The following is a 19,830-nucleotide window of genomic DNA, read 5'->3' on the forward strand; positions in this document are numbered from 1 at the left end:
AAAACAAACAAACAAACAAAAGAATGAAAGTAGGTGCTTAATTACTTCAGGCACCGATCTTGCATGGCGGTGATTTCCTGCATGAGCGGAGGCTCTCCCCCAGAGGTTGGGGCGGCTCCATCCTGGAGCATGCTCAGGGCTTGCTGCCGCAGCATGCCCAAGGCCGACTGCTGCTGCTCCAGCTCCAGAACGAACGTGTCGTGGTATTCAAGAAGAGTTAAGAGTTCTGCTTTCGATGCTTTCTCTGCTGAACTTCCAGGTAACTTATCTTGCAGCTGATCAATCATTTCAGTGGCCTTTTTAACCTGATGACAAATGTACATACTATGAAGTTCAATAATAAATAAACTGAAAAAAATAGGGTAACTCCCATAAAAGCCACACACTAGTGTATGAAGCCAATTAAAGATGATGACATAAATTTCACATGTTAGGAAACTGGAACCTGAGCAACCTTCTTAACATGAAAGGAGATATCACCTCTATACCTCTGGGTTTAAAGCTTTAATCTCAAAATAATATTAGGACAATCAGAGACTATACTTAATACAGAAAAAGCTTTAAAAAAAAAACTAAGCAAACAAAATACTCTTTCCAATATTTAAGTTAACATAAACGAGTGCCTTTAAATCATAAAGGAAAATAATGGCTTAAAACATTAAACCTTTAAAGATGGAAAAAGCTGCCAGGCATGTGGTGGCTCGCGCACTTTCGGAGGCCGAGACAGGCAGATCACCTGAGGTCAGGAGTTTGAGACAAGCCTGACAAACATGGAGAAACCCCGTCTCTACTAAAAATACAAAAATTAACCAGGTGTGGTGGCGGGTGCCTGTAATCCCAGCTACTCATGAGGGTGAGGCAGGAGAATTGCTTGAACCCAGGGGGTGGAGGTTGCAGTGAGCTGAGATCACACCACTGCACTCTAGCCTGAGCGACAGAGCAAGACTCCAAAAAGGAAAAAGTTGAATATACAATTTGGGTAATGAGTTAAATTTCTGCTCATTTTCAGGTTTCATGGTAAAGAAAAAGTATCTCATTCTTTTTCAAGGCCGTTAAGAAAGCAAATGGGCCGGGCGCGGTGGCTCACGCCTGTAATCCCAGCACTTTGCGGGGGCTGAGGCGGGCGGATCACGAGGTCAGGAGATTGAAAACATCCTGGCTAACACGGTGAAACCTCCTCTCTAGTAAAAATACAAAAAATTGGCCGGGCGTGGTGGCGGGCGCCTGTAGTCCCAGCTACTCGGGAGGCTGAGGCAGGAGAATGGCGTGAACCCGGGAGGCGGAGCTTGCAGTGAGCCCAGATGGCACCACTGCACTCCAGCCTGGGCAACAGAGGGAGACTCCGTCAAAAAAAAGAAAGAAAGCAAATGGGGCAAAATGGGCTTGTTCTCCTTTCAAAATTTAATTGCTTGTTTTTTCTCATTGAAATAATTTGACTGTGACTTGGGACTAAACTGCACATTGCATTTTGTACTTTGTTTCATAACTTAATTTTTATGTCACTGAAACAGATTTTAAAAAGCCTTTATTACTTTCATAAGGCTGACTTCAAAAAGGGGCAAAATACTGTGTTTCAAAATACATTATAATTAGTGAGGAAAGAAGGGTGAGCCCATGGACAGTGGAAACTACCTTGTTGTTAAAGCCCGTCCACTCATCCACTGCATCTTCCAGGATCTTCTCCTGGTCCTGAGCCACAGCTCGAAGGCGTGTCCAGCGCTGCCAGACGGTGGTCATTGACCTGCTCAGGGTGGCTTTGCTGGCATCATTTCCGGTTTTCTCCAGTTGTGAAGCTTTTTCCTCAAGGGCCACAATTTTCTCATGGAAAGAGTTAACCACTGACACTAAAGCCTAGGGTTGGGGGTGGAGGACGGAAGAGAAGAGACAAGGGAGAGATCAATTTAATTTTATAAAGTTCTATGGATCTTGGTAAAGCCCAAAATTACCTGCAAAAGGAAATGTTTCTACGTATATTTATTCTCCTCTAGGTACTCTTACCTTTATGTTTATTTTTTAACCAGAGTTAGTCTTAAAGCTTTTTAAAGAGGTAAGGTGAATATTATTTATTTATTAAAAACAAAAGTGTGTTTTGCTACTTGAGATGACATTTTTTTCATTTTTAAAAAGCAGCACAAATGCAAGTGAACCAAATGCAATATTTTAGTATGTTACATTTTTTCCTTATATTGCTCTGATAAAGGGAGACTCAGTTGTTAACGTTTTAGTTTTATTTAATCTGTTATCAACAAAAAGTATTCACTGACATTTATTAAGTGCCACATCTTATCAGAAGCAAATTGCTCTGAACATCTTAGCTGTGCATTCAAAATCTTAGCTACGCATTTCCAATGGGAATCCTAAAAGGTAATAGCATTTAATAAACTTAAAACTTCTATAAAATGTTGTTAAATGCATCCTTATCACATTGAAAAAGTCCAGGTAGAAATGAAGATTTATTGATCATGTTGCAAAGACCCATTATAATTATAGAAAAAGGATTTTTTTTTAAATGGCCCAAAACTCTGACCTTGTGTTCTGACAATTTTTCTTCCGCTTCATGACTAGACGAAGTCTTCAACAAAGAAAACTCAGACAATTTCTTTTCTGTATCATTCATCAATTCAATAACCTCTTCCCTTGCTTTCTGGTAATCGTGCCATTGAGCTGTGCATCTTGAAAGAGTCCAACAGAAATTGATAAGCAGCACGAAATCACGTATTTCTACACGAAGCTCTGGTGTCAGTATGTCTAATGATACTTAGGGAGAAACGAATTTACGTGCTAATGTATATCATTCGTGTATTACTACTTTCAGTGTGGAAATTCATTTCACTGAAACATAAAACACAAAACATCCTGAAATACCTCTGCAAGAGCTCCACTTGGGCACCAGAGTCCCGGCTCATCCTCTGGCTCCTGAGTTCCAGAGAAGCCATTTTCTGTTCTAGGTCTTCTTTGCCGGTTGGCTTGATGAGTGGGTCCAGGGTGGCTACCAGGCTGTGGAGCTCCTCCAGGTTACTATGGAACTGATCCTCTGTACTGAAAAATTCCATGTGCCTTTTGAGATTTTCCTCTGCGCTCTCCACGTCTAGGCCATTGCCTGCCAGCTGTAACATTTCTTGGGCATCCTCAAGCCAGTCATTGGCTGCTTGAAATACCTGATAATACCTTTGACACTGGCTATATATTTCAGTCAAGGTAGCCTGAAAAACAGCAATTGCAAACATAATCAACTCTCCTTTGCAATGTGTTTGCAGGAAAGAGTTTTATTCATTCATTTGTTTTCCAGTCCTTAGTCTCATGGGTGTATGTGTGTAAGTGCATTGATAAGTTAGTGGAATATTTTTGTGGTGCCATCATCATTATCCTTGATTTTTCCTTCTGCTATTCTTGTTATAATTTTATTACTGCCATTAAATTAAATAATAAGGACAGAAATGGGATAGAAATTTATGTCAGTATCTTGACTAGTTCTGAAACTTCCCTCTCTAAGAAATAATATGATGCTTAGTAATATGTGGCAGACTGAATGTTTACCAAAGTGCAGTAATGTCTCCGTTGGTTAGAAGTATAACAACACGGCCAGGCGTGCTGGTTCATGACTGTGATCTCAGCACTTTGGGAGGCTGACGGAGGCAGATCACTTGAGGCCAGGAGTTCGAGACCAGCCTGGCTAACATGGTGAAACCCTGTCTCTACTAAAAATACGAAAATTAGCTGAGTGTGGTGGCACATGCCTGTAACAGCTACTTGGGAGGTTGAGGCACAAGAATTGCTTGAACCTGAGAGGCAGAGGTTGCAGTGAGCTGAGATCGTTTCACTGCACCCCAGACTCTGTCTCTCAAAAAACAAACAAACAAACAAACATGGAAAGGAAAAGAAAAGAAAAGAAAAAAAAAAAAGAAATATAGCAACATCAAACTTCCAAACTGGCATTTACCAGACCACAGAGCCACAGAGTAATTTCTGGAAGCGAAATAGTAACCTGTGAGTCTTGTATACAGACTAAAATAGAAAAGTTGAAAAGTTTAAGTCTGGACGGCTGGTCCATTCAATTCCAGAAGGAAAAGAAACACTCTAACCAGCCATCAATGACTAGACAAGATAAGCCGCAACTGTGCAAGCGAAGATGCATAGAAAAGGTAGAGAAAGTATCCATAAGATGAGCACCAATTAAGGAAAGAACAGGGACAGCAAAGCATAGAATCAGCAGAGGGAATAAGAAATGCCCCAGGAACCATGACCTTTAGTTATTTGGACCAAGATAATCAATAAGACAAGATGGCACAAGCAGAGACATCTTAGTAGATTTAAGAGTTTGATTCAAAACTCACCAAGAGAAGCAAGCTTACCTGACAAATGTTTTTCAAGAATGAAAATTTCTGGTAACTTCTGTTCTTACTCTACATTCTAGATTCTATATCTCTATTTATACTAATAGCGCTAGAAAAATAGTTTAAAATTTGTATAAGCAATAGCCTTGAATCAACATGAAAAGGTTAAAGTGTACTAGTTTTTAGTTTAAAAAGTCAGAATTTTAAGAAGTTTATTATGATTTTATCCAATATTAAAATTTTTACTATTTAAAGTGTTAACCTTAACCTCTGCAGAAAATATAGTTAAACGAGAGCTAAGATTCATCTGAGGTTACTTCGTGTCAGACCCAATGCTAAGAAGATAAACCTAATAAAAGAATCATTAATATCTCTCTTCTACAAAGAGGGACAGAGCCTTATAGGATGTCATTTTCCTGAGATCAAACAGCTGCCATTAAAACTCAGATGTGCCCTCCTCCCAGGCTGTAGCTGCTGTATTATCCTGACGAAAGCTATCCTTTACCTAAAGGGTTGGCTGACATCTCCTAGAATCACAGGGACTAAAGACAGACATGGAGAAAATGGGCCAAGAAATTAAAGGAAATAATCCGCTAGGCACTATTTTTCGCTTCTTATTTTATTTTATTTATTTATTTATTTGACAGAGTTTCACTCTTGTTGCCTAGGCTGGAGTGCAATGGCATGATCTCGGCTCACTGCAACCTCTGCCTCCTGGGTTTAAGCGATTTTACTGCCTCAGCCTCCCAAATAGTTAGGATTACAGGTATGCACCACCAAACCCAGCTAATTTTTTTTTTTTTTTTGTATTTAGTAGAGACAGGGTTTCACCATGTTGGTCAGGCTGGTGTCAAACTCCTGACCTCAGGTGATCCACCCACCTCACCCTCCCAAAGTGCTGGGATTAAAGGCGTGAGCCACCGCGCCCGGCCCTCTTCTTATTTTTGAATGCACAGAACTTGCAAGCCCCAGAGCAAGCTGCAATTAGGCCAATCTGGGAAGTTTTGTACATGCTCCCATTTCTTTTTGTTATCCCCAAGTCAAGTAATTACGAGTATTCTAGTCTTTCTTCTGCTGTGCTACAGGGAAGCAGGAGAAGGACAGCACTCATCCCCACAGAGGGGGTGAAGAGATGGGGCAACTAATGGGATACCCCACAAAAATGTGGCTTATTAGCAAGGTCAGGGCTGCATTGTCTGCCTCTCTCCATTTAGACTCTTCATCTAGCACTGATTTTAGAAATACCAGCCTTCACATTGTTTACAAAGGGCATCACTAATTATTCATGGTTAATCAGTTGTACTATCCATGTAATAATATATAATATTAATTATGTTACTAATACCATTTATCGTCTCTTTTAAGGTGAGAAATCACTGAGGCATCACTGTTACAAGCAAAGTGAAGTCAAGATGGAAACCACACAAAATGAATATCATGCACATAAACAATTAAAATCACCTGGCCAGGCACGGTGGCTCCCGCCTATAATTCCAGCACTTTGGGAGGCCAAGGCAGGCAGATCGTTTGACGTCAGGAGTTTGAGACCAGCTTGGCCAACATAATGAAACCCTGTCTCTACTAAAAATACAAAAATTAGCTGGATGTGATGGCGGGTGCCTGTAATCCCAGCTACTCGGGAGGCTGAGGCACAAGAATCACTTGAACCCAGGAGGCGGAGGTTGCAGTAAGCCGAGATTGCACCACTGCACTCCAGCCTGGGCAACAGAGCGAGACTTCGTCTCAAAAAAACCCAAAAAACAAAACAAAACAAAACAAAATGAAAAACAATTAAAATAACCATTTAAGTCACTGCTGAAGATGCTTCTGTGTAGTATTCAGAAAGAAATATTTAAAGAAGCAATTATAACCAAGCAAACGAATTTCTTGTACCTGTTTACAAATAAGCAGAGTGGAAAAAAGAGAAGTGAAGTCCTATTATACCCACCTGTCTGGTGCGTAAGGCTTCCTGGATGTCTCCATCCAGCTCTGAGAGCTCAGCGAGGCTGTGTTCTAAATCCGCAGAAATCAGCTCCTTGGCCTTTGTGAACTTCTCCTTTTCCTTGTGACTCAGCGCATTCATGATTCTCAAGCTGGACTGGACCTCTTCCTGATGAATTTGGATTTTTCTGATTTCCTCTTGGATGTCCTGCAGGTTGAGGTCTAGGTACACGGGCCCACTGAGCTCTGCCTTCACTCTCCTCAGCCAGTCCAGGGAGCGACTCATCTCAGTCTGGAAGTCTATACTCTGCACCATTCGGCTCTCACATTCTGTCACCGTCTCACCAATGGCAGAAGTCAACAGTTTTAACTCCTCTTGCCAGGACTGGATCTGATGCCTGGCTTTCTCATAAGCCAAGGGGTCAAGGTGTGGGGCAAGATCTTCAAGATGTATGGTTACTCGTTTCAGTACAATCCCTGAGTCCTGGAGACTTCCTGCCAGGGAGTGATACATTTTGAGCTTCTCCTCTGCAGGCAGCGTTTCCTCATTCACTTTGGACTGCTCCTCTTTTACAGACTTCAGTTGTCTCTCCAGCTGTTGGCACATCTTCTCGTGTTCTTGGTAAGCACTGGTGGTGTCTTCTAATAAGCTAACCCTCTGTTCTGTTTGTCGCTTCAGCCTGTGATATAAGGTGACAAGGTGCAGCATCTTGTCTGGCTGCCAAGGCTGACCTGTGCTGCGAAAACCTTCTTTTTTCTGGTTCAGTTCATCCACCGCCTCCCCAAGGCCCGCCACCTCATCCAGAATGGCTCTGCAACCATCTTGCAGAGAAAGAGCCTCCTCAACGGCCAGGTCAGTGGGAACTTTGCTCATCCTCAAGAATTGGGCTTCAAGTTCACTCAGAGACTGGGTTGTCAACTCAATCAAGGAAGCATATTCCTTCCGAGCAAGAATTGCTTCCTGGACTTTATAGAACTTGTCTTTAGCCAAGGCAACAATTACATTAAATTGTTGAGGCAAAGCATTTAGCTTTTCACTGAGGTAGGAATGATCGACTTCATTCAGCGATGGTAATATGGTCTGCCCAGTTCTCTGCAGCGTAAGTAGAAGATTTTCATATTCTGGAGATTGTTCAAGAATGTTTTGGTATTTAGCCAGTTGTGTATGAAGCTCAGTACTCTCATTCATTAGGTTGATTTCAGGAAATGTAACAATATCTGCTTGTTTTAGCCAATGGCAAGCTTTATCAAAATCTTCCTTAAAATGCTTCCTAGAAACCAAATTCTTCTCTAGTTCTTGTAACCGGTGACTGCACTTTTGTAAAACACTGTCATAGACACTCTGCAATTCCTGAAGCTTCCCCAGCACTTCACTCTTTTCCTGCTCTGTGACTTCCTTCATTAGTTCGCGACCCTGGGCCCAAAGTCCAGTGACTTCATTTTGGTAAGTCTTGAGGCTGGCTTGTGCACTCTTACATGTTTTGACTTGTTTGCTCACATCATCTGGTAACAGACAGATGTGTTCACGGAACATTATCTTTCGCTCATGTTGCTGAATTTGGCTGGTGGCCTGGAACACTGCCATGAGAAACTGGGTTTTCTCGGACAAGGCTTTGTTTAAGTACTTTCTTCGCTGGCCCACTAAGTCACTGAGACAATTCACGTGGCTTTGTGCATCAGAGAGAGCCTTCTGGATGACCTGTCGCTCATTGAGACCAAGATCTGCCATGACCCTGTCTGCGTCCTTTATAAGCGATTTCAGGAGCATCTGCTTGGCCTCCAGTTCACTGCAGATGGCCAGGTGATCCATGAGAAGGTTCTGAGCCATATCTGGAGGAGGGCTCTGCTTAAGGGCCTCGGCGATGTTGGGTTGTTGCTCTTCTGCCCACTCCATTAGCTCCTGAAATCTGGACTGCACCACATTTAACTCCTCCAAGTTGGTGACTGACACTTGGATTTTCCTTTTAATGAGGTCCTCAAGCTGAAACCAACGTTGCTCTAAATGACTCGTCTGTTCTTTGACTAACTCCTTGTCATCTAAATTCAGATGCTCTATCATTTTCTGCTTTTGATCTTTCAGATCTTCAATAGCATACTTTCTCTCCTGCAATGCCAATGCTAACTTTTTCAAAGCTTCCAGGTGGACAGCTGTACTCTCTGCATCAGATCTGAAAATACATGGAAAGGTATAAGAGCAAATTAGCTGTAGTCAATATCGATGTTTGTTCATACTATGCTAAATTACACTTCACCATTTTCTTTTTGGAGACTGAGTTTTGCTCTTGTTTCCCAGGCTGGAGTGCAATGAATGCTCTGATCTCAGCTCACGGCAACCTCCGCCTCCCAGGTTCAAGCAATTCTCCTGCCTCAGCCTCCCAAGTAGCTGAGATTACAGGCATGTGCCACCATGCTCGGCTAATTTTCTATTTTTAGTAGAGACAGGGTTTCACCATGTTGGTCAGGCTGGTCTCTAACTCCTGACCTCAGGTGATCCACCTGCCTCAGCCTCCCAAAGTGCTAGGATTACAGGCATGAGCCACTACTCCTGGCTGACACTTCACCATTTCTTTAAGTGGATCTTCTGAGCTTAGAACAATTGAGAGTAGTTCAATTCATGGTTTGTTGACAGAAGTGCTATAATTATGGAATACAAGTCTCATCAGAAGTCAATACTAGAAGTTGAATCAAACCAAGTTGCCTACTTCTTTCTGGCTGATAATGCCTTCCAATCAAATCGGAATATGCTTTTATCTTCCTCTGGCTCTTATCAACTGAGCAGAATCTATATGGTAACAGGATCCTTGGATGGTTTGTGTAATGTTAAACAGTGAGAAGCACTGATCTAGTGTACTCTAGAAAATGATACTGAAAGAAATTAATAAGTGATGCATGATTTATGTGCTTTCTTTTGTGAAGAGGGTCCAACAAACAATATAGTTCTAGGTAGTACAATCTGTAAGGTATAACCAACAGATCTAATGGCTACTTAATTGTGTACTTGGATATTTTTTGCTTATCATTAGTAATCTTTAGTAATAAGTGTGAAATGTAAAGAATTCTCCTCCCTTTGACTATGAAGCACACATAAAAAATGGAATCTTGTAGTCTTTTTTACTAAATGATCAGTTCTGAAGTATGAAAAGCAGGGTTGGGAGGCAGTATGAGGAGTTCTGTTTTGGACCTGTTAAGTCTCAGGTGTCTGTGGGGCCTACTGTGAGCCAGAAATATGAGTTGTTAATATTTACTGGACTAATCCCAAAGACGAGTAAAATGTTAAGTATCAAAGAAAAGCAAACAAACCAGAAAATGGTATACCAAAAAAACCCCAAATCCCCACTATGATTTCATGATATCTAGAACAATATTTGCAGTTTTCTTTGCTGTAAACTAGTAAATCGGTGCAGAAGAAGTGTAGATTTTAACAATTATAGTGATCAAAAGTATGGAATGGTTTCATATAATGATCCAGTATGTGTGTGTGTATTCTTATTTTTCAAAGAAGAAAGCTAAGAGGGGTTCAATAACTACAAAATCACAAAAGACACAAATTAACTGAATTTGGATTATTCACTAATTTCTAGACTCTTACAAGAAAAAAACCTGACTGAATTACACAGAATGCATTCATTACCCTATAGACTTGATAACAAACTAGGGAGCATATAGGTTCAAGAAGGATTCATTTCATGAATTCATAGATGATATCCCATAACTTGTAATTAAACAAAATTGGAAATATTTTTAGAGTATTCTTTGAGGTCACAGAGAAAATGGTACCATTTTCAAACATTTCTCTTTTACCCACTGGTTAAATCAATATCGAGCTAGGAAAACCATGACTCTATATCCATTTGAAAACATTAGGTTCATAATGATGTTCTACTTACCAATATTAATAATAATAAACAATAGATGTTATACCTAAGACATTTTATTTTATTTTTTTGAGACAGGGTCTTGCTCTGTCACCTAGGCTGGAGTACAGTGGTGCAATCTTGGCTCACTGCAGCCTCCTCCCCCCAGGTTCAATTGATTCTCCTGCCTCAGCCTCCGAAGTAGCTGGGATTATAGGCATGCACCACCACACCCAGCTAATTTTTGTATTTTCAGTAGAGATGAGGTTTCACCACGTTGTCCAGGCTGGTCTCGAACTCCTGACCTCAACTAATCCACCCGCCTCAGCCTCCTAAAGTGCTGGGATTACAGGCATCAGCCACTGCACCTGGGCACATTTTAAATTTTTATAGATATTAAGAAATGTCTGGCTTAGCATTTTGGTGACCCATGGGAGAATTTCTGTTACCTGGCCAAGTTATCCCATTCTGTAGTAAATTTTTCTAGGAACACTTCAACGACATTCATACAGTCATGGTAATCTCTTGTTCTCTGAAGATCCTCTTCCCTTTGCAAGCACAGGTTGTTAGACTGACGGCACAAATCGAGCCACTGATCATTTAAATGATTTATTTCCTTGTGTTCAGGTGATTCCTCCTTCTTTGTTAACTTATTCACCTTTTCTATTATGGTGTTCACGGATGCCTGTTTGCTCTGTAGTTTCTTAACAAAATCCTAAAGGATAACAGCAACAAAAAATATGTAATGTGTTAAGAAATGCCCAGATAAATATAGAGAGCGACACAGACATAAGACCTTTAAACACTCTAAGTTCCTTAATATGAAAAAAACTGAAGAATGTATAATAAGTCATGGGAAACAAAGAGAAAATCTAAAAATCACCATACCTCTTTATGAACGTTAATTCCCACGTGTGCAAGATTCAGGGTAGCTGTGGTATATTCTTTTATTGTACTATTCCAAGAGGCATAAAGAAAAACTAATACATGTGAAACATTACAGTCATTAATGAAAAAAGTCATTATCTTACCTTGAAGTGCGGCCTTTGTTTTCTAAGAATTTTTAAGGAGTTCATGTTTTTCAAAATTTATTCTTAAACTAAGAGTGCTTTTATTCTCAAGACATCAGGACATTAGGACATTTCCTAGGTCTGCTAAGTCCTGGGTCTGTCAAGTTCTGGATCTGTTCAGTAAACATTATTAACCTGTTCCCTTAACTAAATATCCTGTGACTAAGAATGCCTAACTTTCTGGGAATGCAGCCCAGCAGGTCTCAGCCTCATTTTACCCAGCCCCTATTCAAGATGGAGTCGCTCTGGTTTGAACGCCTCTGACGGAAACCTTCCAAATGTCAGAGACAAGGCAAAGTAGCCTGGGTCACCAGGTGGGCAGTGGTGCTATGTACAGAGTTGGGGAAGGCTGGAGTACATTCGCAAAGTGGAAAGGCAATGGTTTAGATTCATCTACTCCCTGCATACACAGCAAAAAGAAACCTCTAAGATACCATCTCTGCCAGCCCAACATGTGGCCAGAGGATCATTTCTTTGGATAGTGTTTCCTCCAAGGGGTTGGTTCATGGGCTTCCATACTTCCCCACTGCTCACTCCCATTTCCATTTACTCCCACTACCCAAAAAACACCTCTTAAATCCCCTGACTGATATATGAAATTTTGTCCTTAAAGCTAGGTTCAATCACAATTAAAATGTTAACAAGAGTATCATCTTGAATGTTTTTATTATGTGTATATCTAAAACAAATACAGCAAAATATTGGCATTGTTTATTATCTCTGAATGGTAGTATCATAAGTGATTGTGATTTAAATTTGCTTATTAAGACATTTCTGTATTTTCTAAGCCTTTTATAATAAACAAAACTTTTCTTATAAAATACATTTTAAAAAATTAAATTTCTAGGATGGTTCACAAATTTTTTTAAAAAAGAGTTCATGCTTCTGAGAAAAAATAAATCTTATTATCCCGATCCCTATTCTCTTTTTTTTCTGTACTTGCAAACAGCACTCCAGTAGACAATATATTATTATTGACTCATAATCACAGAGAAAAAACATCTTTAAGTTTATTTAAAATCTGACCCAACTTCCAATCAAGTTAATACACTTATAATTTTCTTTTTTCTCTTTTTTTTGAGACAGAGTCTCACTCTGTGGCCCAGGCTGGAGTACAGTGGCATGATCATGGCTCACTGCAACCTCCGCCTCCCAAGTTCAAATGATTCTCGTGCCTCAGCCTCCCAAGTAGCTGAGATTATAGGCATGTGCCACGCAAGGCTAATTTTTGTATTTTTAATAGAGATGTGGTCTCACCATGTTGGCCAGCCTGGTCTCAAACTCCTGGCCTCAAGTGATCTGCCCACCTCAGCTTCCCAAAGTGCTGGGATTACAGGCATGAGCCACCACACCTGGCCACAATTTCCTATATATTTTAAATTATTTAAATTGTATATAAATATGTAATACAAACTGCATTTATATTATACTTTAAATTAATTACATATAGCTCAAATATATAACTAATGAATTGATAAGCTTACAGTCCTACAGTTTTAGCATAATATGGTGATGAAAATCTAAAAAAAGAATAATGTTCCATGTTTGCTTAGTCACAGAGTTTTCTGACTAAGCAGTCTACTCTATAGACTAAATCACACCTGCTTTTCTCAGGAATAATGTAGAGAATGAATGTCTTCTGATGCAAGTGGCCATCTGAAGCTTCAGTAATATATTTGAATGTCTACTTTATAATCTGTTTTCCCTGGCACCAAATGATGTTTGTTCAGATTTGCTATTCCTTAAAGCAGCGGTCCCCAAACTTTTTGGCACCTGGGATGGGTTTTGTGGAAAACAATTTTTCCGTGAATGGGGCTGGAGGGGGATGGTTTCAGGATGAAGCTGTTCCACCTTGAATCATCAGACATTAGTTAGACTATCATAAGGAGCATGCAACCTAGATCCCTTGCATGCGCAGTTCACAGTAGGGTTTGCGCTCCTATGAGAATCTGATGTGGCCTCTGATCTGACAGGAGGTGGAGTTCAGGCATTAATGCTTGCTCACCTCCCACTGTGCGGCCAGGTTCCTAACAGGACATGGACTTGTGCTTGTCCATAACCTGGGGCTTGGGGACCTCTGCCTTAAAGAGTTGTATTAATGTCTAAGGATTGACAGACACTCAGGCATATTGAAGTGAATAAACTGAACACATTTCAAGTTTTCTACTCTGTTGGCCTCTTTTATCTCCCTTGGGGGCAAATTAATTCCCACCTTAACTTGTGAAACCATGTTCTGTGCAATGTTCAGCTCTAGCTCAGAGTGCCTCCTCTTCATGTTCTGCAGTTGCTGATCAGCATCTTGCAGGTAAATCCAGAGCTCAGACTTCAGGTGCTTGATCTCTTCCCAACCCTGAGTTAAGTTCTGGGCCTGGACGAGCCTTTGTTCAATCTTGAGAAAACACAGAGATAAAAGTTAGCAACCATACACGGAAACATTTATGGTTAATGAATCAGAGATGGAACTTTCCAGCTGGCCTGTGCACTCATTTGACACACACATACACACACATACACACACAAACTCACACACACAAATACATAAATTTAAAAAGTATTTCTTTATTTGCTTCAGGAAAAGCAGATTTTTTTAAAAAAAATGTAGGGTTCCTAAAGACTTTAAATGTCTACAAGTTATGCTATATGGTTTTAATCAGTATTGTGAAACTCTAATAATTTTTTTTTTTTTTTTGAGACGGAGTTTCACTCTTGTTGCCCAGGCTGGAGTGCAATGGCACGATCTCGGCTCACTGCAATCTCTGCCTCCTGGGTTCAAGTGATTCTCCTGCTTCAGCCTCCTGAGTAGCTGGGATTACAGGCTTGCGCCGTCACACCCAACTAATTTTGTATTTTTAGTAGAGACAGGGTTTCTCTACGTTGGTCAGGCTGGTCTCGAACTCCCAACCTCAGATAATACGCCCGCCTTGGCCTCCCAAAGTGCTGGGATTACAGGAGTGAGCCACTGCGCCCAGCGAAACTCTAATAAGTTTGATCAATGTATTAGGTCTAAAGCTGCTCTGATGGTTTTTCGCATCGGGCATTTCAGTAGATTCATCTGTATGACTCATGAATTTGGTGTTAAGGTTAACTAGAAAAGACTTCTGTTGTTCTCTGTTGCACACTTGTTCATCCGTCTTACAACATGCTGAATTATTAATGTTTTGGATATGTCTTTAGATCTGCTTCACTGGTTTTTGAAGCTGTGTAATTTGTTTCAATAAATCATTTCTGTAAAAATAAATGGGTTACATTGGCTGGGAATGGTGGCTCATGTCTGTAATCCTAGCACTTTGGGCGGCCAAGTCAGGTGGATTGCCTGAGCTCAGGAATTCGAGACCCACCTGGGCAACACAGTGAAACCCTTTCTCTACTAAAATACCAAAAAGTAGCCAGGCATGGTGGTGTGTGCCTGTAGTCCCAGCTACTCGGGAGGCTGAGGCACAGGAATTGCTTGAACGTGGGAGGCGGAGGTTGCAGTGAGCCAAAATTGTGCCACTGTGCTCCAGCCTGGGAAACAGAGTGAGACTCTTTCTCCAAAATAAAATAAAATAAAATAAATGGGTTACATCATCTTTTGTAAGGATTTCAAAACAGATTTGATAATATTAAAGAGAAAAACCTTATTATTTTGACATTTTTTTCCTGTGAATCATTTTACTCTTCTGTGAATATTTAATAAATTAAATACCAAAACTAAGTCTTATTTTTCTTTTAAACTCAAATGTGGGCCAGGCATGGTGGCTCATGCCTGTAATCCCAGCACTTTGGTAGGCCAAGGAGGGAGGATTGCTTGAGCCCAGGAGTTCGAGACCAGCCTGGAAAACACAGCGAAGCCCTGTCTCTACAAAAAGTATAAAAATTAGCTGGGTGTGATGGTGTGTGCCTATAGTCCCAGCTACTTGGGAGGCGGAGGTGGGAGGATCACCTGAGCCCAGGAGGTTGAGGCTTCAGTCAGTGATGATAGCGCCACTGCACTCCAGACTGGTTGGCAGAGTGTCTCACAATAAAGAAACAAACAAACAAACAAACGAGCAAACAAACCCAAATGTGTTTCATGGAAGAGTTTAAGGCTGCAGTGGCAGCAGCCGGGAAAATATGCCTCCAGTGCTGCCATCTGTCTGTGTGGGCCGGTACTGCTAGCTCATCACAGCCCAGACAGTTTCAAAATCCTTCTGAACACCACACTTTACCAATGAACTAGAAGGATTGTGACAGATGGCATGCTCTTTGACATCCTTGATATAATAAAGAAAGGGTCAAGAGCCCCTTTCATATTAAGTATTGCCTAAAGAAAAAGATGGAAAAGGAGAAAAGAACAAAAAAAGGTGTGGCAAAATAGGAAAATTGAGAGAATGGTCATTAAGGAGGAGAAAAAAGAAAGGTTCTAATGGGCAGCGAATGAATGGGACTAAGTGATTCAGTCCCAATCTGATGTCATCAATGTCAGGATGTGCTTAATTTTCTATGAGTTAGCTGAAATTCGAATATCTATTTATTATAATGGCTGTAGAACCATTACATACAGCAAGAACAAGCCAAGAGCTATTTTCTTTCAATCTCACATGAAACATTCAAGCAAGAGAACATAATAAAACAAACAAATTCAATGTGATTTTTCATTTTCTTACCGTTTGCTCTGTTTGTTGAATGTCTTTTGCTGTGGTTTTCACTGAAGCATTTGACAGGTCACACATGGAGCAAAGGAGATCTAGGTAGGTCCTTGCCTGCTCTTGCAAAGCTCTGAAGTGTTTGACCTGGAAAAGGCAGTTATCAGAGTGAAAGAGATGCATCAGCTATTTAGATAGCAAATACTTGTATCATTTGGAATATTCTGTTGACATTTCAAAAATAGTCTTGCTATGCTCAGTGTTTTCACCATCGTGTTCAAGTGACATATATTAGTGACTCACAGGAAAAAATTTAAATCACCAATGGGGATTTATTTGTCCACCATTTGCTTCTCCTTGTAAGTAAACTATTCTGTATGGTCTGGGAAAGGGGAAAATGCAAGAAACTTCTATAATCTTTCCAGATTATTTGCTCACATGCCAGCTTATTTTCCATTTCAGAGAAAGAATTTGTAGCCTACTCTGGCCTGCTTCTTAACATGCTTTTGCATATCTTAGAGACAGAAGGCAAAGGTCCGTGAGTTGGTAGGTTTCACTGGAGTGAGGTTAAAACACAGATGTCTGGGCTTCTTTACATTGCAGGAGATTCATCTTGTGTTATTCTCTTTCCACAAGCCCAAGAAAGGCTTCTCCAGGTGGATCTTTAATCTATTTATAGAAACAAAGAAATGTGTTTCTTTGCAGATGCTCAGATTCTACTCAGGCTCCATTTTAGATACTGGGCATAGAGCAGCCCATAAAGCAAAACCCTTGCTCCCATGGAGTTGACATTCTTAGGAAGGAGATAAATAATATATAAATAAACAAACTTGCACTGGGATGTTTAGTAGTTTTAAATATCATGTGGGAAAATCAAGGTGCTAAGCAGATAGGGTATGAGGAAGAAGCATTGCCACTTCAGGGACAGTGTATCTCCCAGGCCCCTCTGAGGAAACGACCTGAATGCATGGCATGGCATAAGGTAAGAACATTCCAGGCGGGTGGATGTGGTGGGTAGAGAGACAGCAAATGCAAAGCCCTGAGGCTGGAGCAGAGTGAATCAGGTGTGAGCAGAGGTCGGAGGGTGGGCGGGGGCAAGCCATGGAGCCCCTTATAAGGAGAGCTGACCATACATCCCAATTTGCTGGGTTTTGTCTCTAGTCTAGAGTTTCTCAACTCAGAACTATTGACAGTTGACTCCAAATAATTCTTTGTTGTGGGGCTGACTTATACCTTGCAGAACGTCAGCAGCATCCTTCGCGTCTACCCACTTAATGCCAGCAGCGTCCCCACCACTCCCACTTGTAACAACCAACAACGTGTTCAGACAGTGCCAAATGTCCCTTGTAGGAGCAAAGTCACCATCTCCTCCATCCCAGTTGTGAACCACTGCGCTAGTCCCATTGGATTATGTAAAGCAGACTCTGTCTTATCAAGAAGGTTCCATTTGGGAAAACAAATTCTATAATCAGCCTATTCATAAGCCGTGGTAAGAAAGTTGGAATTTAAGTGTGATGGGAAAATATCGGGAGCATCATGATCTGAGACAGGCTTTCAAAGACTCCCTCCGAACATCACGTGGAGAACGGGTTGCCACAGCGGCGGCAGGCAGCAATGGTGCCCAGGTGTTAGGCTACTGCAGGGATCAGATGAACCATGAAGATGGCCTGACAGGGGGTGGTGGCTGAGGTAGTGAGAAGTGGTTCTTGATTACTACATAAATAGGGATAAATAAGGAAGGCAGTATTGACTACAAGTTGCAGGGATAAAGTTGACTTCCAGGATTTTCCCAAATCATAGAGTCAATCATGGTGCCTGATTTTGTGACTCCAATCTGAGTATTTTTCCTCTGCACTGTGTGGATTACCTAGACATGCTGTGTTCCTGTGGATATAATAAACACAGATCAATTTCCCATTAAGTCAGAAGTAGCACCTTTTCAATTGAATGTACAAGCGAACTATGGTATTGTGAGTCATCAGCCACTGTGCACAAGTTGGTGCATCAGCCATCATGCACCTATGACCCAGAGAAAGTTATTTGTCTCAAACAACTTTTGGATATGAGAAGAGAATAAGTTGTCAGAATTTGTATTTTATGAACATATTTAATTGAAAGGAATGATGGTATGATTTATATAGTTGATCTGATTCCGAAAGCATTGGAAGCAGCATATAGAGTGTTAGTGACCACACAGCTGCAAACGATGTTTGCTAAAATCAACTTTACAGAAAAATCTTACAGTACTTTTTCCCATTCCCTAAAGTTCACATTTTATGCCTTCTAAAAACATATAGCACTCTGAACGGAATCGAATCCATGTGCCATTTTCTTGTGGCAGCGGGGAGTGTATTATCTTCACATATGTATTGAGGGTTTATTGGGTTTACTAGACGGGTGGTGCTGGGGATACACACTGCATCTTGGTACCATGCCCATTGTAAGCGGATTCTCCAGTCACATATCCAAGCTCACCAGCCACTAAGGGCCTGGTCAGTTTTACATGAACACAGTAAGTCCTCATTTAATGTCGTCAGCAGATTCTTGGAAACCGTGACTTCTTTAAGCAGGAAGTTGTATAATGAAACAACTTTTGTTCTCATCAATGCTATAACAAAGCTGCATATTGAAGGACATGACATTATTTGAGGACCTGCTGTACATGGTTTTGCTTACAGTTTCAGTTTCTAAGACCTACCGATGGAATTAAGTGAGGACTTATTGCACTTGCCAAGGGAAAAACTCAAACAAAAGAAATAACAAGAAAAAATAAAAAATAAAAAAAGGGAACAAAATAAAAAACCTTTCCTCCTCAGAGTGACTGTAGTCCAAGCGTCTCCACCACCTCGAACTCCCTTCTCTGGCTACTTTCAAAGACCATTTTGAGAGACATGTGAAAGAGGCAGAAACAGGGAACCATACAGTCACATAATCTGGAAGAAGGATCAGTATCCTCCTGTGACCACGGCTTACTCTGGTATATGTAGGAAATCTCTTCCTGCTCTAGCAAAACATCACTGCCATTAATACTTTCTTCTCCCTTTATCTCTTTTATTTCTTTTTTGGTAACAAAGGAGAAAAATTAAGTGTTGATCTGAATTGTTCTGAATAAAGTGCACTGGAAACAAACAGCCACAAGACAAGGTGGCTTGTGGTTCAAGAAAACTCACAGTCTAATCAAAAAGTAGAATATAGGCAGTCTTTCATTCATTTTTCTTGATTCAAGGAAAACTATGTTTCATTTGTCCTGATTCTATTCTTATAAAGTAAAATATGAACACTTCTGTGAACCATTGAATGACAATGTAAATCATTTTAGCCTTTAGAAAGTATACTTTGGGGGACAAATTAACTAGACACATTCTTTATGTGGACTCAGTGATCAAATACATTATGCTATTCTAATTTGTGGTAAAAAAATTAAATTATTAAATACTGTTAATTCATATCTGGCAGCAATAACCTTTATAACTAAATTCCTCTAAAATATTTTCCCACGGAGTCAACACTGCATACAAAAGCTGCTTAGTACAAAAGTTTAAAAAAATATTTCCCACATATTCTGATTAAGTCTCAGCAATAACATTTCCAGCATGTGGATGTCAAATTAATATGGAATAGAATTCCTTTCACATGATAAAAACTAACATTTCATTCATCATCCATTCAATAATTATTTATGAAGCACCTTGTTTATGCCCCAAAACTATGCAAGAAGCTAGTATTACTTTTCTGTTTATAAATCACGTTTATCTGTAGTGTGATATTTGCATTTCATTATAACTTTTAGAAGTAAGTATACTTATAAATGTCACTTTTGATAGTGGGAAACTATCTCGGAGGCTTGGAGAAATTAAGCGACTTACCCATGGTCCCCCAACAGAATAAATATTAGAATTAATCTTTGGTTACAGTGCCCATTCTCTTTCTTTCGCTTTCTTTTCTTTTCTTTTTCCTTTTTTTTTTTTTTTTTTTTTTTTTTTTTTTGAGACAGAGTCTCACTCTGGTGCCCAGGCTGGAGTGCAGT

At 40.4% G+C, this 19,830-nt stretch overlaps 1 protein-coding gene across 7 annotated transcripts in view; it reads right to left on the reverse strand.

Annotated features, from left to right (window-relative positions):
* The window catches only part of SYNE1 (spectrin repeat containing nuclear envelope protein 1), a 518,706-nt gene that overhangs the window by 201,387 nt on the left and 297,489 nt on the right, over positions 1-19,830 (reverse strand). For all 7 annotated transcript variants that reach the window (XM_016956737.4, XM_016956730.4, XM_063813578.1 and 4 more), the window contains 8 exons: positions 15,825-15,950; positions 13,412-13,588; positions 10,579-10,844; positions 6,283-8,443; positions 2,866-3,203; positions 2,528-2,672; positions 1,633-1,851; positions 46-305 (listed from right to left, as the gene is read on the reverse strand). In XM_016956737.4, the coding sequence (XP_016812226.3) occupies positions 46-305; positions 1,633-1,851; positions 2,528-2,672; positions 2,866-3,203; positions 6,283-8,443; positions 10,579-10,844; positions 13,412-13,588; positions 15,825-15,950 (3,692 nt within the window). The remainder of the gene's footprint in view (positions 1-45; positions 306-1,632; positions 1,852-2,527; positions 2,673-2,865; positions 3,204-6,282; positions 8,444-10,578; positions 10,845-13,411; positions 13,589-15,824; positions 15,951-19,830) is intronic.

This window comes from Pan troglodytes, chromosome 5, assembly GCF_028858775.2.
Source record: "Pan troglodytes isolate AG18354 chromosome 5, NHGRI_mPanTro3-v2.0_pri, whole genome shotgun sequence".
In the NCBI taxonomy this organism is placed as follows: Eukaryota; Metazoa; Chordata; class Mammalia; order Primates; family Hominidae; genus Pan; species Pan troglodytes.